General features: G+C 56.5%; 9 protein-coding genes and 1 non-coding gene across 10 annotated transcripts; 5 read left to right on the forward strand and 5 right to left on the reverse strand.

Moving 5' to 3' along the window:
- The first annotated feature begins 295 nt into the window (after positions 1 to 295).
- On the forward strand, positions 296 to 3,511 carry BGZ61DRAFT_86320 (uncharacterized protein). Its single transcript, XM_046257159.1, has 4 exons — positions 296 to 1,667; positions 1,723 to 1,896; positions 1,948 to 2,463; positions 2,513 to 3,511. Exons 1-4 carry the CDS (start codon positions 727 to 729, stop codon positions 3,477 to 3,479), a joined length of 2,598 nt encoding a protein of 865 aa, XP_046110610.1. The 5' UTR covers positions 296 to 726; the 3' UTR covers positions 3,480 to 3,511.
- Positions 3,512 to 4,435: 924 nt separating this feature from the next.
- Positions 4,436 to 8,554, forward strand: BGZ61DRAFT_440989 (putative serine esterase-domain-containing protein). The gene has a single exon (XM_046244544.1). The coding sequence runs from the start codon at positions 4,718 to 4,720 to the stop codon at positions 8,333 to 8,335; it is 3,618 nt and encodes a 1,205-aa protein (XP_046110611.1). The 5' UTR covers positions 4,436 to 4,717; the 3' UTR covers positions 8,336 to 8,554.
- Positions 8,555 to 8,999: 445 nt separating this feature from the next.
- Positions 9,000 to 9,088, reverse strand: BGZ61DRAFT_t43. Its single transcript has one exon. It is a non-coding gene; the product is annotated as a tRNA-Ala (tRNA).
- Positions 9,089 to 9,687: 599 nt separating this feature from the next.
- BGZ61DRAFT_380289 (mitochondrial K+-H+ exchange-related-domain-containing protein) lies at positions 9,688 to 11,170 on the forward strand. Its single transcript, XM_046242622.1, has 2 exons — positions 9,688 to 10,529; positions 10,583 to 11,170. The coding sequence occupies exons 1-2, from the start codon at positions 10,090 to 10,092 to the stop codon at positions 10,992 to 10,994; spliced, it is 852 nt and encodes a 283-aa protein (XP_046110612.1). The 5' UTR covers positions 9,688 to 10,089; the 3' UTR covers positions 10,995 to 11,170.
- Position 11,171: 1 nt separating this feature from the next.
- BGZ61DRAFT_440991 (uncharacterized protein) lies at positions 11,172 to 12,229 on the reverse strand. Its single transcript, XM_046244545.1, has 2 exons — positions 11,503 to 12,229; positions 11,172 to 11,430 (listed from the first exon to the last, which is right to left on the reverse strand). The coding sequence occupies exons 1-2, from the start codon at positions 11,953 to 11,955 to the stop codon at positions 11,221 to 11,223; spliced, it is 663 nt and encodes a 220-aa protein (XP_046110613.1). The 5' UTR covers positions 11,956 to 12,229; the 3' UTR covers positions 11,172 to 11,220.
- Positions 12,230 to 14,099, reverse strand: BGZ61DRAFT_410215 (oxidative stress survival, Svf1-like protein). The gene is made up of 4 exons (XM_046243238.1): positions 13,858 to 14,099; positions 13,513 to 13,728; positions 12,652 to 13,453; positions 12,230 to 12,600 (listed from the first exon to the last, which is right to left on the reverse strand). Exons 1-4 carry the CDS (start codon positions 13,878 to 13,880, stop codon positions 12,490 to 12,492), a joined length of 1,152 nt encoding a protein of 383 aa, XP_046110614.1. The 5' UTR covers positions 13,881 to 14,099; the 3' UTR covers positions 12,230 to 12,489.
- Positions 14,100 to 15,807: 1,708 nt separating this feature from the next.
- On the forward strand, positions 15,808 to 18,019 carry BGZ61DRAFT_86499 (uncharacterized protein). The gene is made up of 4 exons (XM_046257161.1): positions 15,808 to 16,152; positions 16,323 to 16,401; positions 16,836 to 17,030; positions 17,090 to 18,019. Exons 1-4 carry the CDS (start codon positions 15,998 to 16,000, stop codon positions 17,981 to 17,983), a joined length of 1,323 nt encoding a protein of 440 aa, XP_046110615.1. The 5' UTR covers positions 15,808 to 15,997; the 3' UTR covers positions 17,984 to 18,019.
- BGZ61DRAFT_86415 (uncharacterized protein) lies at positions 18,020 to 18,701 on the reverse strand. Its single transcript, XM_046257160.1, has one exon. It carries the CDS (start codon positions 18,542 to 18,544, stop codon positions 18,056 to 18,058), a length of 489 nt encoding a protein of 162 aa, XP_046110616.1. The 5' UTR covers positions 18,545 to 18,701; the 3' UTR covers positions 18,020 to 18,055.
- An 83-nt stretch (positions 18,702 to 18,784) lies between these two features.
- Positions 18,785 to 20,061, forward strand: BGZ61DRAFT_441003 (histone-fold-containing protein). The gene is made up of 6 exons (XM_046244546.1): positions 18,785 to 19,159; positions 19,219 to 19,250; positions 19,302 to 19,317; positions 19,444 to 19,531; positions 19,584 to 19,646; positions 19,708 to 20,061. The coding sequence occupies exons 1-6, from the start codon at positions 19,062 to 19,064 to the stop codon at positions 19,819 to 19,821; spliced, it is 411 nt and encodes a 136-aa protein (XP_046110617.1). The 5' UTR covers positions 18,785 to 19,061; the 3' UTR covers positions 19,822 to 20,061.
- Positions 20,062 to 20,268: 207 nt separating this feature from the next.
- BGZ61DRAFT_341003 (uncharacterized protein) lies at positions 20,269 to 21,751 on the reverse strand (the record flags this gene model as incomplete). Its single annotated transcript, XM_046239365.1, has 2 exons — positions 20,269 to 21,155; positions 21,643 to 21,751. The coding sequence occupies 2 exons, from the start codon at positions 21,749 to 21,751 to the stop codon at positions 20,269 to 20,271; spliced, it is 996 nt and encodes a 331-aa protein (XP_046110618.1).
- Positions 21,752 to 24,297: the final 2,546 nt, after the last annotated feature.

A 24,297-nucleotide genomic window follows, 5' to 3' on the forward strand; every position in this document is an offset into this window, starting at 1 on the left:
GCCAACTCGTCCACAAGCCCTGCGAATCTGGAAGCCCTGCGCAGCCCGCCACCAACCATCGAGCGCGCGCGCTGGCATTTCTCGTCATCCCTCTCCGTTGGCTCTCGAACGCTCGTGTGATTCAGCCCGTATCTGGCTGGATATCGTGTCTTGGAATCTCTGACGCTCCCAAGACATCAGTGCATCACCAGTTGCACGCGGGGGAGGGGCACATTGATTCGCCCCGTACCCGATGGGGTGACCTATAAACCGCGCCCAGACTTGCTTTGCTTCCAGAGTACTGTGCCGCCTTCTCCAGCGCTCGCCGCGGCAGACCACTTTACTCCCTCTTTTCTCCCGACATCTTACATACCGACAGCCTCAGAGCCCTCGCCCGCATCTGTGTGCCTCTCCTAACCTTCCCGGGGCAACGCTGCAGTACTAAAGCCCTTGCCTGTCCCCCTCCGACCTCTCGCTGCCGTCCTTGCTGGCGGCCCAATTTGCAGGGCGTGCGCTTCTCGTTCTCGCCCGACGTAACGCTGCGGCTGCCATGCATGATCAGCCTCTCGACTCCAATCAGCTTCTGGGGGTGCAATCGCGCACGCAGCGTGGACTTCGCTGAGTGGCCGCCCACTCTCATCACAGTCGCAGTCGCCTGTCCTTTTTACTCTTACAGCAACTAGTCAAGCCTCGGACACCGCCGTGGCCGTGTCGAGGCCCAACACCAGTCCTTGGGGCGGACGCAAAATGAGGCTGGGAATGCATCGAGACGCCGACGAGGGAGATGCCCGCATGCCTCGGCGGAGAAACCGTCGCCCAGAGGGCCATGATTGGTATCCCCCAGATGACGTCTTGCCCTATTCGCTGCCCCATCCACCACGCATCCACGAGATACAAAGGCCCGACGATCGGACACCGAGGGGCCACGGGAGGAGCGTGAGGAGTGCAAGGAGCGCAAGGAGCCTGGACGCATTCAATCGCACCATGCCGCCGCCGCACCTAACACGAGCCGAAACAGATGCTTACAGGAGGCCCAGGGAGATCCTGGTCTATGAAGACGAGGATGAGGATTCGTCGGACGACCGTTGGGAGTCAGGGACCAGAGAGACGAGTCCCGAGTATGAGCGGGAGCGCCCACGCCGGTCGCATCAAGAACACCGAGGAGTTCGAGAACCCCGAACACCCCGAGAACACCGTGCGACTCGAGAACATCGAGAACACAGAGCTACTCGAGAGCACAGAGCACCACAAGAACACAGAGTACCAATACCTCGAGCCCACCGAGAACATCGAGAACCTTCCTCCGAGTCGACCCCGTCGACAACGGAGAGTGAAAGTGAAAGTGACAGTGATGATGAGAGCGATGAAAGTGAAGACCAAATAGAAGTGGTCGAGGAAGTCGAGGACGACGATGTTAAATACCGTCGTCGCCAAGATCGGCATTCGAGCCGGGACGATTACTTTGGTTCGTCCGAAGACAAGAGACTGCGGGCGAGGAGTAGAAGGAGGCCTTCCCGGTCTGACGAAGAGTATACCGTCAACTACCGCCATGCCTCTTCAGAGACCGGCTCTCCGATACGGCGACAGCGTCCGCTTAGAAGGCAGGCCAGTGATTCCCCAAATCATCGTCGCCAATCCAGGGTATTGAGTATAATCGAGAGCTCACGACCGCCCGTGTCATCCAGAAGGTTGGACCCCAGATGTGATCCATCCCCTGTTCCATGTGTCTAACTAGAGTGTCAGAACTACAAAGGTTTATGAAAATCGAGAGGTCCGCCGTGAGGGTAGACCTCGCCGGACCGCAATCATCCACACCACCCGGCAGTCAAGATCAAATTCACGACGCCCACCCAGTCTCTTAGGAAGTCTCTTTGGCGGATCATCCCGCCAATCTTCTCCAGAGAGGCCAGCCAAACTGTAAGCTCCCGAGTCTCATTCCAAAGTACGGAGATCTGACTTGTATTCTAGTCGTGACTGTATTGTATGCCTGGATGAGGTCCCTGTCAACAAGTGTCCCAGACTCAAATGCGGCCACCGCATGTGCCACACCTGCCTCAAGCGAAACTTCAAAATATCTCTTACTGATCCCCAGCATATGCCTCCTAAATGCTGCACTTCGGACCATATACCACTACACCACGTGGACAAGCTGTTCGATCGCTCTTTCAAGAAGACGTGGAACCGCAAGTTTGCCGAATATTCGACACGGAACCGTGTGTACTGCCCAATGAGAAAATGTGGCGAATGGATCAAACCAGCCAACATCCACCGCGACCGTGATTCTGGACGTAAGATGGCTCGCTGTGGCCGTTGCAAAACAAAGGTTTGTGTATCCTGCAATGGCAAATGGCACCACCCGCGAAGGTGCCCAAGGGACGAAGAAACTGCCAGGTTCTTGGAGCAGGCCAAGGACGAAGGTTGGAAGAGGTGCTACAAATGCAGAGCCATGGTTGAGCTCAAGGAAGGATGCAACCACATGACTTGGTGAGTATTGTATTTTGGAGGCTCTTGTACACATGCTAACTAGAAACAGTCGATGTGGTGCGGAGTTTTGCATGATTTGCGGTGTCAAGTGGAAGGGCTGTGATTGCCCGTGGTTCAGCTTTGAGGGCGCTGATTCGGACCACGTCGAGCACATGAGTGGCCACGCCCCCATGAGTCGTGGAGAATTGGATAACGGGTTCCACCATGAGGATCCGCCATCGCCCGGAGAACGAAGGGCTGGCCGCGGCCTGCCTGCAGTCCGGCCACAGCCAAAGAGCTATGAAGAAGAGATGCTCCTACGACAGTTCCAGGAACAGCGGGACGAAGAACTGGCACGAAAGCTTCAGTACTACGGCGAGGAGGATGAATACGACCCCATGGATGGGATAGGGGATGTCGGTGGGGTTGGGAATGCGCCCGCACACTTCATGAATGGCCAATACGGCCACGGAGGACCACCGCCTCCGGCTGCGCCACCACCGGCAGGCCGAAACGGGTTTGACAGAGGAGACCCGAGGGGTGGACATGGCCATGGCGGCGGCCATGGCGGCAGAGGTAGAGGTGCGAGAGGGGGTTCAATGGAGCGCCGCCTCGCAGACCGATTCTCGGAAACCCGCCATATGCCGGGTTCGATGCCTGGGATGGAACCGCCGATGGGCCACCACATGGGGCCTGTTTTGATGCCACCACCACCGATGGGGATGCCACCTCCGATGGGGATGCCTCCTCCTATGGGTATGCCGCCTCCAATGAATATGGTATACCCAGGTCGTGTCGTGGTGGAACATGATCCCAACGAATACGATGAGGAAGGGTCATTTTTTAGCCAAGGCTCGCACGGCAGGAGGGCCACTCGACGGAGTGTGACTCCAAAATCGTCGACTCTTGCCGGGCTAACTGGTCGCGGCATAGGCATGGGACGAGTACACTCATGGAGGGAATATGTCGAGCCAGGAGACTTTGAAGGAGAGATTGCTGCTGCTGCCGCCGCTGCCCACAACATGGCTATGGCTTAAACAGCTCCCACAAGCTACGAGTTACGATTATGAAGGCAAAGGTTGGGTATTCGGTCGGTCGGTCTACGAGGATATTTGAGAGAGAAAAATGAAGAAAAAACCAAGACACATAGGATTCTCTCGTTGTATGATAGGATATGGATATCTAAAGGGAGGACTCGGGCGTATGGCAGACCAGCGGGATACTCGATGCTCGGGACAGAAGACCAACAGGACTGGATTTGGGACATGTTGATTGACGGGTGGGTTGGGTGTCATTTGGGCGGGATTTGTCTTTAGTTGCGGCGAAGTATTTGGTTTAGAAATGTCGACCTCATTAGGCACCACCATGGGGTCATTGGTATCTAGTTTCCAGTTTCCAGTGTCCAGTGTTTTGGTGTCAAGTGTCACAACTAAGGAGTTGAGCGGTGATCCCAGTCGCTATGCCTATGGCTGTCACAAGGAAGTAACCCGATGACGATGGGTGTCGTGTGATGATTAGCCCTAATACTGAGCATCACCACATGCCAGCCGCCAAGGTTGACAGGCCTCCAGCTGCAAAAGACCCCTGCGAAGACCATCGACGGACTAAGCCCAACAGCATTCTAGTGACTTTATTATCGGCAGTTTCGGTGGTTTCGGGGCGGCTTCATCGGACGTCCAGGCCTTCCTATCTGTTAGGTAGAGGTAACCTCAGCACAGGTACTGGTACCCCTCTAGGTTAGGCCTCGTACAGGGGACTTCCCAACTAGAGCAACTTCCTAGCACCATGGCGGGGTTATTACGGCCAAAGAATGTCGGCGCCGAGGAATGATTGGCGCACTCCGGGCGGCGGATGGGTCGCACCGGGATGCACAGGAAGCCCGGGGCCCCGTAACTAATGGCCAAGAAAAGGGCGCTGGAGGGCTGGAGGGCTGGAGGGCTGGAGGTACAGTGCCACTGTACGTGGTAAGGTAGGTAGTAGGCAAGCCAAGACGTTTCCAAATGTTCCGAAACAGGTCCCACGGGTGTGACTTGTCAGTGAGCACTGAGCCGTGAGCCGCCATCACAGGCCCATCACCACGCACCAAGCACCAAGCTTACCGTCATCGCTCGGTTTCGCACAATCGCAAATCGCAAATCGCGACTTCCCCCACGGCCACGGCCACGGCACCCAGACTTTTCGGGTGGTTCGGTCGCCGGCTCTCTCTCACAGAGTCACGTTGCGTCCACGTCAGCCAACCCGCTTTCTGCTGTCTGCTTCCTAATTAGTTCCCCCCATGCCAGACGAACCCCCTCCGCAGCTACCGTCGCCCCCGACAGCTTCAGCTTCGAGAACCCATTCGTCCACCGACAAGGACCGTTTGGCCGGGCATGGTGACGTCAGGAAGTCCAGAATAGCATCCGCCCTCGCCCTCTCCCTGTCTCCTTCGCTCTCGCCCGTGCTCTCGCCCACTCTCTCCGCCTCTGTCTGCGTCTCCGCACCCACGCCGACAGCTTCGTTCGCCCTCCATCCGACGTCCCCCGAACCCCTCGAGAGCGCCCTCGCTACGACGCTGCGCCGCGCCGACGCCAACGCCAACATGCTGCTCCTCCACCAGATCGGCAGCGTCAAGACCGGCGAGGTCGTCCGATACACCGTCACCTACACGCCGTCCCAGGACCGCATCCTGCCGTCGCCCGAGAAGCTCTACCTGCGAGTCCGCAACACGTGCGCCATTGCCCTGCGCGCCGCCTTCGTCCACGGGCCGTATACCCTCTCCGCCGCCGCATACCCTGCCGCCTTCAACCCCAACGAGAAGTTTGAGAACCCCGAGCGGTATGGCGTGCCCGAGTTCGAGCCCATGGTCAAGGCTGGCGGCTCGTGGGAATGCGAGCTCGTCGTACCAGACGACATTCGCCAGAGCGCCGGCATGGGCGGCCATGGCGGTTTTGGCAAGGCCCCGGAGCATGACGAAGAATGTGCCAGCTGGATCATCGAGGTAGCGTCCCAGGTCCTGTTTTCCACCTCGGCGGCCGTGGGATATGAGGTCGTGGTGGCACGCGACCACAAGTCCCTAAACCTAAGCAGCATTAGCCCCGTCTTGAGCGGACAGACTCAAGTGCCGCAACCAGGCAAAGTGAGCGACCATCAGCAGAGCATCGGCGCCAAGGACGGCCACCACCCAGCGCAGCCCCGGGGAGTCTTCTCGCGAGCTGTAAGGGTCAAGGTTGAGGATACAGCCACACTGTGGAACACGCCACGTCTTCCGGGTTGGGATGACCTTGGCCAGAGTAGAGCCCGGAGACACCCAGGTGCCGATGAGGCAATCGAGAGCATGGTCCAGACAGGAGATCCGCAGACTGAAGAAGAGCCAGCACCCCGCAAGCACAAGAATATCCATTTGGTGGTCCTGACGCATGGCTTGCATAGTAATCTTGGCGCTGACATGCTCTTCATGAAGGAGAGCATTGATGCAGCTGTGAGACAGGCCAAGATCGATGCCAAGGCACGGCGAGCAAAACAGCGAGCTGCTAGGAGGAAACGGGACTCAGACGCCGATCCAACAAACGACGAAAAGGTCCAGAACCACCCCTCCGACGAGGATGAGCATGAAAGCGACGACGAAGAAGTGATTGTCCGTGGTTACTCGGGGAATGCCACCAAGACCGAGAGAGGCATCAAGTATTTGGGTAAACGACTTGCCAGATATGTGCTCTCCACGACATATCCAGACCAACCATTCCTCCCGTCAGTAAAGGGGGCTGCCGAATCAGTGTTCCATTCTACCAAGGTTGATAAGAGCGACTCCGAGCTAAAACCGGCACACAAACACAGCAGTGTAGTCTCGAACCACAGCAAAGAACATTTAGAAAAACACGAACGACCATATAAAATCACCAGCATCAGTTTCATTGCACACTCACTGGGAGGGCTTGTACAGACCTACGCCATTGCCTATATCCAAAAACACTCTCCCGAATTCTTCAACCTCATTAAACCAATCAACTTCATTACCTTGGCGTCACCATTTCTGGGGCTAAGCAACGAGAATCCACTTTATGTCAAGTTTGCCCTGGATTTTGGCCTGGTTGGCAGGACCGGTAAAGACTTGGGCTTGACGTGGAGGGCTCCGACTCTTGCACGTAGCGGATGGGGCGCCCTCGTCGGCAACCTGGGAGAGACGGCACACAAGAAGGTTTATGGAGAGTCACAGCCGGAGTCGAAACCCCTGTTGAGGATCCTACCAACGGGACCCGCGCATACGGCCCTGAAGAAGTTCCGCAATCGTACCGTGTACTCCAATGTTGTCAACGATGGCATCGTTCCCCTTCGCACGAGTTGTCTCTTGTTCCTGGACTGGCAAGGCCTCGATCGCGTCGAGAAGGCGCGGCGGGATGCTGGCCTGGTCGAGACGGTAGTTGGTTTCGGATGGGCAGAACTCACCGGTGCCAACATGGCCTCTCCTCGCCAGAGGCAGCTTCCAGCAGGTGACCGACAGAGTCGGAATCTGTCTGGAATAGTAACGCCCGATAAGTCTCGAGAGAATATGCGAGAGGTTCCGCTGCCATCTAGTAATGCGCTTATCGAAGACGACCGGGCGAGTTTGCGGTCCGTCCCCACGCCATTTATGGACGACGTGCCATCCGATTCGGGAGACTCTAACAGCAGTGGCCCGTTGTCGGGTTTCTTCAACTTTTTCAAGAGTAATGAGCCACCAAAACCCCCCAACGTCTCGCAGAAGCAGAAAATGATTTTCCGGAGGAGTCAGACACTCAGCTCTGGGGACCTCACAGCTAGCGGAGAGCCGAGCCCTTCGGCATCGCCCAAACCGTCAAAGGTAACGTCTGGACACGAGGAAGAAGAGGAGGGAGTTACGGCTCCGCCAAAGACGACTTTCTTTGAGTCTGCTGGTGATGTCCTCAATCCCAAGATGCCAGATGTTGATTATTTGATTGATCCTTCTGAGCGGCCGCGGACCATCTTCCATGATCGAGTATATCACCCGGCCGATATCCCAGGGCCGCCGATGAAGAAGCGGCCGACCACATTAGTCCGAAGGAAAACTATCACTCAGTCACATTCTGTTTCGCGGGCCTCGACGGGTGTCTCAACAGCTAGCGGGTCTTCGTCACCATATCCCTCGATTCACCACGAAGATACGACGCAATCAACGAAGGACTACGACGACACGACAAATACCAATCCCGACAAGGATCCCCATGAGATCATCGACAGTTCTAACATGCGCGTCGAGGAGAAGATTTCGAGGGCCTATCATCGGGACTTGTCCTGGAGGAAAGTCTTGGTCAAGTTGGAGCCCGACGCGCACAACAACATCTTTGTCCGTCGCATGTTTGCCAATGCCTACGGCTGGCCTGTCGTCAAGCACTTGGTGGATGAGCACTTTAGTGACTCAGCGGCCTCCCATCTGCGAACAGAAGACGAGAGCAACCGCGAGCGTGCGCGGGAAATCAACCAGCCACCAGACGAACATGGCGGCGAGACTAAGGACAGCCTTTCTGTTACGGAGGCGCCGGCCACACGTACCGAGAGCGAGGCGCGTGAAGCCCTGGATGAAGTGTCTGATTTACCGGGCCTACAAGCTCCGCCACAGTCCCAAGGCAGTGATACCTCGGGGAAACGGTCTCGAACTGACCACGATGGTTCAATGACATGGAGCGAGCGCGACTGGGTCGACAGCGATTGCGACAGCGATCTAGACTTTGGTGGCGACCCTCCTCCCTCAGAGAGGCGGCCTGCGGCATTGACATTGCCCACGTCGCAGGAAAAGGGCAAGGAGGCGCAGCGAAGTTCTAGCCCACTTTCAGCTGGGTGGAACTGGGCCGAGAAGATTGTTGGGAAGGGGCCCTCAACTCGGGCGAAGAGCCCCGTAGATGAAGGCGTAAAGCACTGAGACGGTTGGATACATACATGTACATGTCATGACTACGATGTCGGATGTGAAAATATGGGCATAGATAGAATGTGTCTGATAGAGGCGTAATGGTTTGGGATGATGAGGCATGGAGTTTTGTGTAAGTTGTGCAGGAGTGATGAAGCTTTTATTGTTAGGTAGCCTTAGGATAGAGAAGATTCCCATAGAATATTGAAGTCTTGATGATTGTGGTTTCCATGGAAAGTGTCCCACCCTGTATCGCAGTTAGGTTATCCTTGATGCAACCGTTTCTGCTCTTTCTGGGCTAAGTGTACGTACGAGAATCATCAAGGCACGAAATTTGGGTACGAGGACTATGCCGAAAGGATATCAGGCAGAATCGTCTAGCATCGCTGGAGGGCGTTACTTTCGTGTGATGTGCATTCGTCTCCTTCATTTATAGATACGTGGGATCATCAGTAGCAGACGTTAACAGCTTCAGGCCTCAGCAAAAGGGAAAGCCGAGAGAGGGGCAAAGAAACTGAAGGCTGTACGACTCACTTCAGGAATGGTTCCGAGGATATGTAATACGGTCCTCATTGGAGTTGACGTGAGGTGGCCGTGTTACCGAGAAAGGAGTAAAATCAAGTGGCAAAAAAAATCAAAAAGAAAGGATATAACAGTGGGATTAAACCACCTGCGTTGGACGAACAGGGAATCGAACCCTGGACCACTCCCAGATATTCGGATGAAACATGCTAAGGGAGTATTATACCACTAAACCATTCGCCCGAGTGAATGTTGAAACCGGATGGAAGGATTTGCAGCTAAGAAGCGGAATTTCGATTGTGTGGGCGAGTTTGGGTGTCGATGTGGGGGGTCCATCTTGGTGGCGGCGGTGACAGGGAGCGGCTTGCAAGTTGCAGGCCTTGGAAGGATGTGCTACAAGCCCGACAAGGCGGATTTCTCGGCATGGCGTTGAAGAATGCACGGGCCATTGTGCATCGAATTCTGGGTCGAGACGAGAGAGGGAGAGATGATGGGCGATATATGAGATATGGCGATACGTCGATATACATTGCCAGGAGATGAAATGATATGGAAGTCTTCTGCGTCATGCCGTGTGCTCTCAAGCGGTAAAGCTGCTGCTACCGGGCCGTCAGTGGGTAAATGCCCAATTAACCAACCCCCGTGGTTAGGCCGCCGGCGTCGACAGGGCCTTCTTTGACCGCTGTCCCGCTGTAAGAGGGGATCCCTGGAGCCCTGGAGCCCTGGAAGGACAGGCTTTGATTGGGGGCCATGCACGTGCTGTAAATCTTGGTTCCCCAACCATGACGACCATGTGCGTCACTCCAAATCCTTGGTTCTTTTGGGGGGAGGGCCTCCGGGTGGGTGCCTGCCAGAGGGCAGAGGGGCCTGAAAACTAATCATCGTCGTCAGCTTCGCCACGGCTCCAGCGCTCTAGAATCGCCCCAATCCTCCTCTCAGCTCGTCCAGGTGGAATACCCCAGCAGCTCAACGAACGCATTCAAAGGATTTCGTTTATTAGTCTGCTTGCTGCGCCCCCCCTTCGTCCGCTCTCCCGCCCTCTCTCTCTCTCTTCTGCAGCTGCTGCAGGCCTTGCTCTGGTGGATTGGCCTACTTCGCGATGCTGCTATAGCTGCATCTCCCACGGTCAGCTCGCCCCGACAGCTCTCTCGCCTGTCCTACCTTTCGCCGCTGCTTTCTGCGCCTACCGACCGAATCCCGAAACAAAACCACTCCTCCAATAATATCGCATCTCGCCCGCCGCCATGCGCCTCTTCCTCCTCCCGCTCTCGACGCGGCGCACGCTGCTGTACGCGCAGCGCCTCAATGTCGTCACCACGGCGCAGGACCGCAGCTACCTCGACCGCGGCACCGTCTGGGCCGCCAAGACGTGGGCTACATGGGAGAAGCAGGAGTCGGGCTGGAAGCGCAAGGTCGTCGACTACGGAAACTACGCCTTCCGGCGCATCCCCTACCAGGAATGGGGCCTCAAGAGCGTCCCGCCGCTGTCGACGCGGCGCCGTGCGGATGAATTGGAGGGAAGGGAAGATATCGAGGTGTGCTACCCCAGCTCCGTTATACCGCACGCCAAGGCTGAGGGGATCCTCCGCACGCTGGCGACGGAGCGGCAGGCCCTGCATCGCCGGAAGCTCATCTGGTGTTGCGTGGGCATGCCCATCTCGATCCCCTTTGCCCTCGTACCAGTGTAGGTCCTCCCGAGTTCCGCCCATTGAGATACGCCGCTGACGTGCCTTCAAGAATCCCTAATCTACCCTTCTTCTACCTCTTGTACCGCGCGTGGTCACATTGGCGAGCCATTGCGGGCGGCAAGCACATCCAATGGCTCCTCGAGAAGAAGCTCGTCAAGCCCGCGCCCTCCAAGATTCTCGACGAGCTCTACGCCACCCACGCCGCGACCCCCAAGGAGCCCCAAAACAAGGAGCAGACGCTGCTGACCCAAAAGGAAGTCCAGACCTTCTCCAGCCAGCTCGACATCCCCGCCCTGGAGATTGAGCTGGAGAGGGCCATATGGCAGGTTGAGCAGTCGCTCAAGGACCCCAACCAGGAGGAGACGCCCAAGGATGCCTCCGCTGGAACGGTCTCGGAAAAGTCGGACACGCAGGCGTCCCCTCCCCCGGAGAACAAATCGGATAACAAAAAGGATCAATGAGTCAAAAGCTGCTATGCCTTAGACGATGTATGATATGATAATACTGGCACGGTCACGCATTTCAATAACGACGGACGCATAGAAGGGGGACAAATGACGGACGGGGTACGCGGGTATATTCATAGACACTTCTCAACACCAGGCCAGGGGGGCGCCGAGCAAAATCACAATTCTTCATGCCATCATTAACTTTTTCGCCTTCGTCTTCTCCCCACCTCAGTCCGTGTCATAACGGCTCGGCAGGCCGTAGGAAGTTCTGCGCACTCAATGCTGGTATCACGCCTGCGAGGCCCAAGGCCATTATCACCCGCCGCGTCGTCAAGGCTGACAAGTCTGGCAGCCGGAACCGAATCACAGGTTCTTGACTCCGAGTGTATCCCACGAGAGAGAAGCTCAGCCCCAGGCTTCTTAGGTCAGGGAGCGACGGACAACACCCCTGCACGACGTCTCAGCAATCATGACATCACTGACGATAGCCTCCCGCGAAGCAAAGGGATGCGCAACTTACTCGGTTCCTCGGCGCCTTGCGACGGACAACGCCGATATTGTCACCCTGCGCAAGCTGCGAGCTCAGCACATGTCCTCGCCAGGCCTCGGCCGCCTTGCTGCGCATCAACCGTTGCGCGAGCGTGTGCGACGTCGGCCTCCGCCGAACAGACTGACCCCGTCTCCGGCGGCTGGCGCGTGTCGAGGAGCCGTCGGGGCCATAGCTGACGGGGTTCAACGGCGAGGGGAACAGGGGAGCGTAGGAGGAATCGAGGGACGTCATTTTCGATAGACAAGGCACCGCGTTAGAGCACATGGTGAGGTATGAAGGGGAGGAGGCGAGGAAGAGAGGGAGGGTTTGAACTGGATTGTGTTTTTGCTTCGAGGGATTCTTCCTCCAGATGTATTTAATGAACAAGGGCGCCGGGGGGCCGAGGACAGGGCAAACAAACATCAGGGGCTGGAGGGATCGCATCTAAAACATTGCGGCATCCTGGAATGCTGCGCGTGTAGTCGCGATCCATCGCCAGGGCCACACGTGGGGTTGCCCGCGCTGTTGGGATTCCTAAGCCCAGGGGGGGGAGGGGCCGCTTAACTGCGGAATACAGGGGAGAAAAGACGGATTCAGGAACAGAGACATGCGCCTCCGCGAGCCATCTACACGTTGAAATCATTTCAGCTTGGCTTGCCTCTCCCTTGGGTTCAAGCCTCTGGACTATTGCCAGACGGTGACGCAACTATCAAATTCCCCCTTGCGCAAAAGAGATTGGATTGGACTCAGCGACCACGATAGCATGGTATTTAGGTTCGACTAACAAAAATGGGCATTATATTTGTATGTTTTCTGGGCCCCGACGCTGTGGGGGATGCCAGTTATTAGAATGAGAAGGGCATCAATGCATTTGTACCAAGCGAGTGACCAAGCCGTCTCCAACGCCGACCCTGATTATGTATTTACCCAATGCGACACGGTTGTAACACTTTCGAAAGTAGTCCTTCAAGGCGATTTTCACTCCGAGGACGCTGGGTCCGAGATGAAGGTGGCCTCGGTGAAGATGATGCCCTCCTCGACAATCTCCTCGTCGCCAATCTTCAGCTTGAAGGGGAGTTTGGGGTGGTACTGGAGGGGTGTCAGTGCTGGGATATCAAGACCGGGAGAATATATACGAACCTGGTAGATGTAGGGCTTGGTACCAGCGGCGGCTCCAACAATCTTCTTGACAAAGCCAGGGACCTCGGCCATGACGTCGACACGGTCGCTGCGCTCGCCGAGAGAACCCTCAATGACAGCCGTGACGGCCTTTCCGTCCTTGGTGGTGCCGGACCAGGAGTACTTGACCTCGGTGGGCTCGGGCCAGGAGTTCTCGTTGTCACCCTTGATGGCAGTGTGGGCGGCGGCGTGGGCGCAGCCACCGGTGATGATCTCGCCGTCCTTGGCGATGCCACCGACGACGACGGAGGTGGTGCCGTACGAGGGCGGGGTGGTGAACTCCATCAGGATGGCCGAGTAGTTGGGGCCCTGGTAGTCGACAAAGTTCCAGGTCGCGGCGGCGTGGTGGGGCTTCATGCCCTGGAGGGCGTAGGCAAACAGCGCGCGGCCCTTGAAGTCGATGGGACCCTCCTTGACCGAGATGGTGCCCTCGGCGACGCAGCGGGGCCAGAAGGCGTGTCGCATGGAGCCCCAGGGCTTCGTGAGGTCGGTGCCGAAGAGCGTCTGGCCGGACTCGCCGACCTGGAAGCCCGGCGTGGTGCGGGTGATCTTGAGGTTGACGATGGCGCGGTCGTCGTTCATGCTCTTGATGGTGTAGTAGGTGCCGTCGTCGGACAGCTCGACGGCGCAGTCATCGGCGTAGAAGTTGTTCTTGTCGTCGCTGAGCTCGACGTTGTTGAGGGGCGTCGAGCACCAGAGGTGGGGCTTGTCCTGGTCCTTACTGAAGACCTTGCAGTTGAACTGGCAGGTGGTTCGGATGCCGCTGGATCAGAGACGGTGGTTAGTATCGTTTGTCTCATCGACAACGGAGAGGGAGCATACGCCACGTTACTATAGATGACCTGGGCGAGCGCGACGTAGCCGTTGTCGCCCATGAGGTAGAAGCTCGCTGTCTCGACCGACGTCGAATCCATGGCTTGCCACGCAAGGTCCTCGCGCTTCAGCTCGGTGAAGGGCGTCTTCTCGGCCTCGAGGGCGACCGACTTGATGGCGGTAGGGCCATAGATGGGCTCCTGGGTGCCGGCGACATTCGCCAACCTGTAATTGCGAGAGTTAGTTGGATGTCTGTCTTGTCTGCTTGTCTGGCTGTCCATCCATCTCCGGGTCTCGGGAAGCGTTTTTTGGAGGGGAACGAGAGCATGGCAAGGTGGGGGCGGATTTTCTTACGTCTGCTTGGCCCAGTTGAACATGATTGAGGGACGGGTGTGGCTGTTTCTAGATCCAAGACACAGGCGATAGTGAAGGGCGATGGGACGGAGCGTGATATGGTCGGAGGAAGTGAAATGAGTCGGAAGAAGGATATCCAAAACGAGTCGAAGATCAGGACGTCCGCTGCATGTCACTCACACCGCTGGAGGGCTGGGCTGGACCTTCGGGCCTTGGGCCAGTGGCGGCGGGTAGCGGGCTCGCTTTTTGGTGGAGGGGCCGCTGTAGGTCGCTGTAAGGTCGCTGCGGATGAGGGTCGACGCCGCCCCATGACGCCAGGGCCGTGGCTGGTGAGCGCCAGATTGGGCCATGGGCGGAAAAGGGTGTGGCTCAACGCCTTGCATCATGACGTGCCTCGCAACCAACACTACACTACGCGTATGTACTCTCGTCTTGAGGGACTGCCACATTGCCAAGGACGCGTCGTGTTTCCTGCACGTTTGCTTACTGCTTACTTTACTGTCATGCCTTTCCCAGCGCCGTAGAGCATGCGAAGAGTCCAACGCGGCGTCTACCACTAGTGCGTGCGCCGCACATCGTCATTCATCTGACGTACGGAGTATCAATGGAGGAAAATTCAATTTCGTGCCGTTCGGATGCTGCGGAAGCTGGAGGCCTCGTGACATCGACCATGGCAAAGGGTTGAAAGGCCACACAGTCGAACTGGATAATCTCAGAATTGGCTGCGAACTTGCCTGACCGTTGGAACGGTACTCGGAAGATGCACATGTACCCGATGTCTCACTGTGTTGACGGATCTGGTGCTGAAAAGGGGCTCATGAGATTCGGTGTCTCCAGTAGGTTGCGCTGACACAGCTGCAAGATCTGACATGATGGTAACCTTACCTTATGTAACAAGGAGTCGGTACGGACCCTGTCACGGTAGACCGTCTTGGGGATAGGGAAGGCCAATGTCTATGCCGTTATTAGGGACCTTTTTTCCATCCCTGGATCGAGACAAAATACAACACCCGCGATGTCACAGACCCGAATGCAAGGGCTCTCGATCTCACTCGTCCCTTGTCCCAAACAAGTGAACAATACCAAAATACGTAGCATTTAATTAGCCACTAATGCCAATTATCAATCCACAGCTGGCAATGGACTAGGAAGCACATTGGCACACCATCAGCTCATTCCAAAAGGGGTCCGCCAAAGGAACCGCCGAGATGCGCCAAATCACTCGTGCGGATCCCCATAACCACCATCACGGGAGCAGAAAGAGATTTGGGTAGCCCCCCTGGGAGGGAGATGCTGGCCATGTACGGATACGTACCCCCCAAATTTCCCCACTGCGCCGGCATCACGGCGGGCGATCAAATCGGCGGCGATCCATGAAGCCGCCCGCGTTCCTGAGGCGTTGATAAGATCCGTCGGCCTTGTGCCCTTCATCGGATAAGTGATAAGGGATAAGTTAAGGCTGGTCCGCCAGAAATTACCGTCACCCTCCAGAGACCACAGCGCCTGGATTCACACCACGCCGTCCAATGAGAGTGCTCCCGTAGTGCGATCCTTTCTTTCTATTACGTGCAGCCCAGCCTAAATCCAACTTTATTGACCGCGCTGGCCCATCGCACTCGCAGACGACAACCGCCGCGACGTTGCTTTTTAGAGGGGGTCGTCGACCTTTTTTCGTATTTTGCTCTTCCATAGTTGCTCCTGTACATCACTACTCGCTGTCGCATTGCCCAGCGCTGCTCGCACACTTCCCGCGCACCTGAAGTCTTATTGTCTCGGGTGCTTTTGGCTTCCGCAGCACTTCCATCCTCATTTGGCTTCTGGCTCGGGCCGTGTACCTGGTCCTTATTCGTCCGCTTCCTTGACCCGTGCCCCGAATCCCTCGAATCTTTCCACGTCCGTACGATTCTTCTGCGTGGTCTCGTTCACGTTTTCTGCCCTCTGGACAACCGCCCTTGGAGGAGAAGCAATCGCACCATAATCCTTGCCAATCGTTGAGCGCGACGAAATATCGACTCTCAGAGCGATCCTTCCACTTTGCGACAGCCCTGCGCTTCAGCTCGACCTTGGAGCTCCTCTCCCGCAAACTACCCCGGCTTTTACACATCCTTCGAACAACACCTGTCCCCTTCCTCGACCGGCAATGGAGGAGGGGCCCCAGATTCTCCCGCCGCCGACTCTCGAGCCGATCTCTCGGCCGAGCTCTGCCTCTACTGCAGCATCGGCATCGTTGACGCAGCTGCCCGGCATATCGTCCCTGGCGGCCGTGAGCGCGGCGACCGCTTCGCCACAGTCAAGGTACGCGCTGCGCTTTGGACACAAGTCTCTGTGCGACCCCCGAGTGACCGGGAGACGCGAGTGATACGTTATCAGCGCCGAGGCTCTCCCCTGCCCAGGATGAAGTTGCTTGAAGATCCCGAAGGCTCTTTTTACTGTGCATAATTCGCTGACTAACACCTTCTTGCTAGACCGTCTAACGGACCGCTGCCCACGATGTATACCGGTGCGTCGCCCGCCGCCACGAGTGGGGGTTCTGGAGGGAACTTGGTACGTCGCAAATATGTCCCATCACCACAACACTTTCCATCACCGATCTGTCCGAAACGCTCTTTCTCGCAATCGCATCGCAATTGGCCAGCCACAACAATCGTCTGCATGCAGGGGAGATATGAAATGTCGGATTGCCGCGGCGTTATTATCGGGGGGCTGCCATTGTGCACATCCACTGTCTTATCGCGTGCCACTGATATGATCACGTGTGTTATCATAATCCTGGCCGTGCTAGGCTCAGTTTGGCAGTTTCGTGGATCCCCTATGTGGGCTTATCTGGCTTATCAGACCAGTTATGTTGGGGCCAAAGATTTTTACTCCATCCTCTTATCGTGATCAAGATACTAATCATCATCGCCCTCCCTCCCGCCTCGTCCTCACTTTACCACCAAACTACCGGCGTCATGATGGCCACTAACGGATCTACGCAGCCTACCTGCCAGAATTGCGCGACCTCCACGACACCACTATGGCGTCGCGACGAGTTTGGTTCCGTCCTCTGCAATGCCTGCGGCTTGTTCCTCAAGTTGCACGGCCGCCCTCGGCCTATCTCTCTCAAGACTGACGTTATCAAGAGTCGCAATCGCGTCAAGACGATGCGACCAGATCTCGTGCCGAAGAAAAAGGTACACCCGTTTCACACCTCGAACCGCGCATCGCTGACACGTGCCAGCAACAGCAGCAGCAGCAGCAGCAGCAGCAGCAGCACCAACAACAAGCCCAGAACTTCCCCGTCGCAACTGATCACAATCGGCTCGATCTCTCCGGTCAGAATGCGAATGCGCATGCTGCCCAGGCTGCGCGACGTGCCTCGCAACGGTCTGCAAATGGACATAATGATGGATCCGACTCGCCGATTTCGCGCACTGGCACGCCATCGATGTACAACCACAGCCTGCCTTCCTTCATGGTTGACGATCCGTATCAATCCAACGCCGTGGGTTTCGCTGCTGCTACAAACGCGGAGGGACGCGCCGCATCTCCACTGAACGGGGACCGCAATCCCGATGCGCCCCAGACACAGGAGCAGCTTATCGCGCACAACTCTAGTCTTAAGACGAGAGTGAGCGAGCTGGAGCTGATTAATGAGCTCTTCCGTGGCCGCCTAGGCCAGCTTGAGAAGCAAGAGGCCGCTGCGAGAAGAGGACAGGAAGTCGCCGGTATCGAGCAGACCCAACTGCGCGCGCAGCTCGAGGCAGCACAGGATAGCGAAGCTAAACTTCGCGCTCAGCTTGAAGATAGCCACAGGAGAGAGAACAGTCTGAAGCGACGCCTTGACGACCTTGAACTTGAGTTGAAGGACGCCAAGGACGCCGCCGAAGCTGCAAACGAGCGACCTTCCAAGAGGGCCCGTCTCGCTGAGCCAACTCTCAAATCGGAGGATGCCCCTGAAGTCCCAGTTGCTGCCCAAACCCCTGCAGCCCCTGCAGCTACCGAGCCTTCTGAGGCTCCGGAAGCATCTAGCACCGAAGCACCCAGCGCTCCCGAGGCGACTGATACACCAAAGGCTGTTGAAGCCCCCGAAGCCCCCGAGGCCATCAAGGCAACTGAGTCCACGGAAGTCTCCGCTGCAGCATAAGAGCTATGCCATTGCTTGTCATATTTTGGGAGACGGCCTTGATTCCTCGTTTTCCCAAACTGAGAATATGGGTCATCTGTCCCCAAATGGGATACTCGGGTGCTCTTTGTTACTCGGACAAGGTGCCGAAGCATGGATTACCCAAGGTTTCTCGCATCGTTTTACGACTCCTATCCTTTTAATACCCTTGTACAAGAGGCGTCGGTGCACTCGCGTTGCTTTCTTGTTCATCAGCCACACGTCCAGGCGACAGCCACAGCAGGGGTCCTGGCGTTCAAGGACATAGTTTTGCTTTTTATGTTGAGTCGGTATATGAGGGATCATACCAGGATGTGACGGGGGCGAATGGTTTGGAGCTCGGGGCGGAATGTTATGAAGCCATTGATACCTGCCTCCGCGCGACTTCTCGGTGCCTACAACTCCACCCGGCCGTAACGAATTCTTCTCGATGCTTGAGTGGGAGCACGGGCACGAGGGATACTGAGATGAGACGTGGACCATAAAAAAGTGTCGCTGCTTTTGGCAATGAAAAAAATTAGACACCCGATTCTGTTCTGACATGAGCCCATGAACATGTTTAATGTGATGCTTTTAACTCGGTATTTCCTACATATAGCTAGCTATTCGCTTGACCGTAAAAGCACATTGGGCCTGATTATAGAGTAGGCTTTATGATAAACCTATAGCGACCATGGTGAGACCAAAACTTGGGCTCCCCGAGGACGCTTAGGCTAATTGGCTACCTATTTGCATGATCGTTGGTTTCTTTGTATGAGGTGCACACTGGTTAAGCTGCAATGTCACGTGCAGAAACTCTAGGCAACCTTCAGCAACTCTCAAAAGCTTGACTGAATCACACCCTCATGAACAACACCTTCACCTTCCCGATTCAAATCCTTGGTCAACGCAGATTTCTACCGCCCTTTGAGCTTCCCACGTGTTATCTTGGATGCTCCCCATTTATCCGCTTGCTCGTCTCTGATACATGATAACGCTCTCCTCACCCCGCGTTCACAGATAAGCACCCGCACGCAACCCACCTCACAAACTCCCAGCGGGCGCATCGATAAAGCCGAGCATGGGTACCTCAGTCTCGCAGCGTGGCGGGCCTGGCGGTGCGAAAAAGGGAATTGCGAGGGTTGGAGGCAAGACGGTCATGTCGGGAAAGCGACACAGGTGAGACCGGTGGCGGCGGCTTTGGAACGTTGTGGCGGGTGTTGACGATTTGGCGATAGGAAGATCCTGAGGGACAATATCCTTGGGATAAGTATGTGATTCTGTATCCAGGAGATTAGCGCGATTGCTAACTGGGTTACAGCCAAGCCGGCGATTAGGTGAGTTGCACTGTTATCACAACATCAGCGACCAAGCGCGGCACTATTTTTCGATACGATCTGCACTCTTATCACCACTCCCAGCCACGTCTTATCGCGCAATGTACTGTACTGACTGGCACGCAGACGCCTCGCCCGTCGTGGTGGTGTCAAGCGAATCTCGGCTGCCATCTATGATGATGCCCGCGCCGCTCTAAAGGACCGACTCGAAATGGTATGCCCTGCCACTATGCCTTGTTTTACTTTCTCAGCTGACCACGTCAAAGATCCTCAAGGACTGTGCCTTGTATGTTGAATACCGTGGAGCCAAGACGGTCACCGTCTATGATGTAACTCCCACTGATATTACCATTTGGTTCGTTCTGCAAGATGACTGACATCTGTTTCTAGGTCATCCATAGTCTGAAGCGGATCGGTCGACCTATTTATGGATTCGACCCGGATACTTACAATGACCGTAAGAAGCCCAAGAACGCCGTCGGACCTGCCTCTGGCTACTCTTAGGCGATGCAAGGATCACCTGTTCGAGGTTGAATGATACCCATGGTTTGATTTTTCAAAACGTTGTATTGATGGATGTTGGTATTCGGCTTGACTTGTTTCGTCGCGATGGTTCGCCTTGGAAGGGGAGATGGTAATGCGCAGATGGCAACGAACAGATGTAAGATTGTCAAAGGGAGACACACTCGACGCAGCAAGACATGACCACCAAGGTGTTTGGGAGTTGAATTTGAAGTCATTATCTATCATGACCTAATTGAATTACTAGTCTTCTTAAAACGAATGGTATCTGGTATCTGGGGTATCTCAAGTGAAAGTATAATATGCAAAAGTGCCACAACCTCCGACCATTACCTGCCTCCTCTAGTGCAGACACAACCTTTCCAAGTCTTTCTCTTCTGTTTTGTCTTGTTTATTCTTTTTTTATTCTTGTTTCTTCCCTTTCTTCATTTACCTCCTCTTCTTAGTCACCTCGTAGTCGACGAGGACTTCCTCAAGCGCCTTGGTGGCGAGGACCTCGTCCCGGCGGAATGGAGCATTGAAGATACCGGGGAGAAGCATGGCGCTGTTGGCATGCTCCTGGGCGAAGCCGACCTCGGCATCCCGACCGCAGCGCTCCTTGGTGATACGGACAGCTTCGTAGAGTAGGTCCTTACCGACACCCTTGCCACGGTAGCGCAGGCTCGTGGTCCACGCGCGAATGACACCCTTGCCACCGCGGAGGGCGACGCTGCGGTACTTGCGCCTGGGACTGGCAAGGGCGGCCGGGTTAGGTTCGAGGCGAAGAACTAGGGAACCGATGATCTCGTCATTGTAGCGGGCAGCCAGCAGTGTGTCCTCCTCACCGTCGTCGGCGCGGAGCCAGCCCCAGCGTAGACGTTCGGCGAGGGAGACGTAACCACTGGCGAGGTAGCGGATGCCCATCAGGTAACTCATAACGACGCCGCAGGAGACGGTCATGGATACGCCCATATCGAGGGTAGAGACGAAGCCGAGCTGGTAGACGGTAGCAAGCGCGGCGGATAGGCCGGCGAGGCAGAGAGGGTGGAAGACGAGGGCAACGGAAGCACGCTGGCGCATCTGTGCGATGGAGTCGGCAACGAGGCGGAGGCCGTCGACCTTGTCACGGCGGGACTCGAGGATTTCGAGGGACAGCGGGGGGATATCAATGTTGTCGTCATCGAGATCGAAGAGCTGATCGGCGGAGACGGCGGCAGAGGCAGAGAAGGGCGAGGGCGAGGGCGCGAATGGGTAGGACGGGCCGAGGCGCGGGGTGCTGGTGGCTGAGGACATTGCGGAGTGGAGGACGAGGTTGGCGCGGAGGAAGGTGAAGAAAGCTGGCGAGGTGTATGTTAGTGGCAGGTTTCCATTATGTGTTTCGTTGAGGTTTAGTTATTCTCGTGCACGGGTAGAAAGCATCTATGGACGCGAGGCGCGCTGTGGAAGACAGGAAGTCGTCGCCACCGACATCGCTCCCACATACAAAAACCGAGGCGGAGGAGCACTTGTTCCCAGCGACAGCTTGACTTCCTGCCTAGACGCCAAGTGCTGAAATGCCACCCAAGGCCCGAGGCTCACCACATTAGGTTGAGATTCAGGGTCCCCAAGGCTCGTGCCCACAGGGCCAAGCGAGCTGATGACCAGGGTTGGATATTATTCCGGTGGCCAAGGTAACGAACGCGAGAGAGAGAAAAAAACTCGGTTACGTTACAGGGCCCCTGGGCTCGTAACGAGCAACGGCCGTGTTGACAGAGAGCCGTATGAAGCAGAAAACGCAACAGAAAACAATAATAACAGAAAGAAAGGGAAAAAAGGGATGCCTACCTGCACTTGTCTTCAGTCCTGGCATGGCGTTGACCCGGTCGACCAGAGGGTTTGGATGGTAGGCGCTGAGGTCGAGCTCGCGAATCGCCATGTGGTGGGGAGCTTCCATGGTTGCGAAAGCTCGTGGGGTCGGATGGAGTATCGAGAAAGAGGGGAAGCGATTAATGGGATTCGATAATAATCAGATCCAAAGTAGAGTCGGGACAGAGGCGAGACAGAGACAGAGGTAGAGGAAGCCAGCCTCGAAAAGCAGGCGTCGACGACGGGCGACTTGGAGATCGCGTGGTGGTGGGGGGGTATAGTAGATAGTAGAGCAGACCGAGGGTATCAAATGGACCGGAAACAATAAAGCAAAGAATAATAGAGTAGTGGGTAGAGTGTGGATGGGAGAGTGATGAATAGAGAGGCTCAGAAGATTATACAGTAATAGATGGCAGAAGGAATTGAGTTGTGGAGGAATGTGAGGAGTGCGACGGAGAGCAGGAGCTGAGGATGAAGAGGGCCGTCGTCAGCATTATTCGATCAACGCGAGAGGAGCCTTGACCTGCGACCGAGGACGTTTTGGTGGTGGCAGCGTCTTTTTTTCACTGGAACCCTTGCGCGCGCTGATGAAGAACCTGGCAAGGCCCCATGCAGCCCATGCAGCCCATGCATCTAGGTAACTCCTCCCTCCTCTCCTCCTTGCCCGGGGCTTGCCATCCCTGGTGGCCTTGCGTCGTCGCCCGTTCAAACTAGCGACCCGTTGTTAGCTGTTAGCTGTTAGCTTGTGGGATCAAGGGTCGTTCCATGGGCTCCACGCTCCATGGGCTCCTGTTTTAGTTAGTGGGTGCCCGTCGCAGTGGGTTTTGGTGGGTGGCAACCCCCCCGTAACCTGCCGTAGCCCCCCCGTAGCCTCCCTAGCAACCTCGAACCTCCCACCTCCTCGCCCCCCCAAAGGCGGAAAGGCTCCAAGGGCGCCCGCATCGCTTCACTCAACAAGGCGCGACCTCAACACGACGTGACATGACACGCCACGTCCGGCTCGAATCTCCCTCTTCCGCGCCTCGATTCATTGGCAAAGGGCGACCAGACTGTCGGATCCTGCTGCATCGCTCCCCCTACATGTGCGGTTGCGATGCAGCCATCCAGCGGTGCGTGATTATGAGGACTTTTCCTGTCGACTGTCACGTCAACCACCGTCATGTCGATCCGCCTCAGTTGCGCGGTGCCTTATCTGAGAGGACGCCCATCAACCAACCATCTACGTCCCATCCACCTACCATCCACCACACACTTCGGTCCTATCCCTCACCCAACCCTCCTCACTTCACCTCTCCCCTGCCCTCCCTGTTGGCTGCGAGATGCACGCAGGCCCGCGGCGTGACGTCTATTAACAGGCGGCTATCTCGTTGTTGCGACTCTACGGCGCACCTCCTCTTCACCCATCCCAGCCCCATACCTAGCTTCAGCTCCAGCTGCTGCACCCTAATTAAGCGCAATAGGCAAACCCGCTGTAAGTCGGCAAGCTAACAAGGGTCGAGGGTCGAGGATTGACGACTTGGGGTTGAAGAAGACTCATTATTTGGAAGCGCCAAGCGGGGGGCCCAGCCGACCTGGAGTCCAGAAGCCGTTAGTTCTCCGCTGGCTTCACCCGCAAAGCCTGTAGCGTCGCCCAACACGCTTCGTTCCGGTGCCCGCGGCGTCGGGTTCCCACCCAATATTTTCTTTGTTCTCATTAGAGTCGCCTGTCGCCTGTCGCCTGTCGACCATCATGGACAATGGACAACTTCCCATGTCCGGGGAACCAAATCCGCAAGCCCAGCCAAGACACGCCTGGCCGCAAGTGTGTGTGGGCACGTTGCCTTAACCAACGTTGCCCGCATCGTGTGATAAGGCGCCATTCACGGCGGCGTCCAATAGAGCGACACGCGAGCAGCTGTGGACGGTCGAGGCGTCCGACCGAGTCATCCCCAACGCCACTACCTGTTCGCCGTGAACCGAATGACAACGGCCTCTAGCAGGCAAATGCAGCATGGTGCGCGTGGTAGTGGCACAGCGCCCAGGGGACCAGCAGTCTGGACCCGCGACGGCCACCGTCTCGTGCCCGACTGGGGATGGGGCCGCTGAAGGGCGAGAACAAGACCAACAACAGGAGGGGTGGGCACGAGGCACTCACGGGCGAGCAATTGTTGGCAGGGTGTTCGTTTGTTCTTTGACGCCATCGCCTTTCAATCATGCATCGCATTAGCTTCAGTATTAGCATGGGCCTGGGTCGGTCGGTCACACGTCTTCGGTGTCTCGGGCACCCAAGCTTGACCGCTGATATCGCCCACGGCTATGCACTCTCCTCCGCAGATCAACGTCGGCGGCGACGACGACGACGGCAATGCAATCATCCACGCTTGCGACGTACTGCGACGTACGACGGCATGGCGACCAAAGACAAACGTGAAAAAAATGCACGAAACCCCGCCAACAGCGCCGCCATGGCATCATCATCACCTGTACTATGAGGATCCCAGATGCTGGCCGACTCCACCGCTGACGTACCAGACACACGAATCCCGAGACATTTGACACAGGCCGGGGATGCGCCTACCGACCTGGCGTCCAACAGACGAGTTTGGCTGATGGCCGTCGCTGGGTTGGCTGTGGGACCGACCGGCGGCCGAACGA

This window comes from Ilyonectria robusta, assembly GCF_021365365.1.
Source record: "Ilyonectria robusta strain PMI_751 chromosome Unknown BGZ61scaffold_2, whole genome shotgun sequence".
Lineage (NCBI taxonomy): Eukaryota > Fungi > Ascomycota > Sordariomycetes > Hypocreales > Nectriaceae > Ilyonectria > Ilyonectria robusta.

Excerpts from the sequence above, each read along its gene's own strand:
- BGZ61DRAFT_86320 (XM_046257159.1), top strand. The coding sequence starts at position 727 with ATGAGGCTGGGAATGCATCGAGACGCCGACGAGGGAGATGCCCGCATG. Across the intron at positions 1,668-1,722 it reads CCGCCCGTGTCATCCAGAAG|AACTACAAAGGTTTATGAAA; the intron begins GTTGGACCCCAG and ends CTAGAGTGTCAG. Across the intron at positions 1,897-1,947 it reads CCAGAGAGGCCAGCCAAACT|TCGTGACTGTATTGTATGCC; the intron begins GTAAGCTCCCGA and ends CTTGTATTCTAG.
- BGZ61DRAFT_440989 (XM_046244544.1), top strand. The coding sequence starts at position 4,718 with ATGCCAGACGAACCCCCTCCGCAGCTACCGTCGCCCCCGACAGCTTCA.
- BGZ61DRAFT_380289 (XM_046242622.1), top strand. The coding sequence starts at position 10,090 with ATGCGCCTCTTCCTCCTCCCGCTCTCGACGCGGCGCACGCTGCTGTAC. Across the intron at positions 10,530-10,582 it reads CCCTTTGCCCTCGTACCAGT|AATCCCTAATCTACCCTTCT; the intron begins GTAGGTCCTCCC and ends CGTGCCTTCAAG.
- BGZ61DRAFT_440991 (XM_046244545.1), bottom strand. The coding sequence starts at position 11,955 with ATGCGATCCCTCCAGCCCCTGATGTTTGTTTGCCCTGTCCTCGGCCCC. Across the intron at positions 11,431-11,502 it reads GCAAGGCGCCGAGGAACCGA|GGGTGTTGTCCGTCGCTCCC; the intron begins GTAAGTTGCGCA and ends GACGTCGTGCAG.
- BGZ61DRAFT_410215 (XM_046243238.1), bottom strand. The coding sequence starts at position 13,880 with ATGTTCAACTGGGCCAAGCAGAC. Across the intron at positions 13,729-13,857 it reads TTCAACTGGGCCAAGCAGAC|GTTGGCGAATGTCGCCGGCA; the intron begins GTAAGAAAATCC and ends TCGCAATTACAG. Across the intron at positions 12,601-12,651 it reads CCAAGCCCTACATCTACCAG|TACCACCCCAAACTCCCCTT; the intron begins GTTCGTATATAT and ends ACACCCCTCCAG.
- BGZ61DRAFT_86499 (XM_046257161.1), top strand. The coding sequence starts at position 15,998 with ATGGAGGAGGGGCCCCAGATTCTCCCGCCGCCGACTCTCGAGCCGATC. Across the intron at positions 16,153-16,322 it reads ACCGCTTCGCCACAGTCAAG|ACCGTCTAACGGACCGCTGC; the intron begins GTACGCGCTGCG and ends CCTTCTTGCTAG. Across the intron at positions 16,402-16,835 it reads GGGGTTCTGGAGGGAACTTG|CCTACCTGCCAGAATTGCGC; the intron begins GTACGTCGCAAA and ends GGATCTACGCAG.
- BGZ61DRAFT_86415 (XM_046257160.1), bottom strand. The coding sequence starts at position 18,544 with ATGTCAGAACAGAATCGGGTGTCTAATTTTTTTCATTGCCAAAAGCAG.
- BGZ61DRAFT_441003 (XM_046244546.1), top strand. The coding sequence starts at position 19,062 with ATGGGTACCTCAGTCTCGCAGCGTGGCGGGCCTGGCGGTGCGAAAAAG. Across the intron at positions 19,160-19,218 it reads ATGTCGGGAAAGCGACACAG|GAAGATCCTGAGGGACAATA; the intron begins GTGAGACCGGTG and ends ATTTGGCGATAG. Across the intron at positions 19,532-19,583 it reads TAAAGGACCGACTCGAAATG|ATCCTCAAGGACTGTGCCTT; the intron begins GTATGCCCTGCC and ends ACCACGTCAAAG.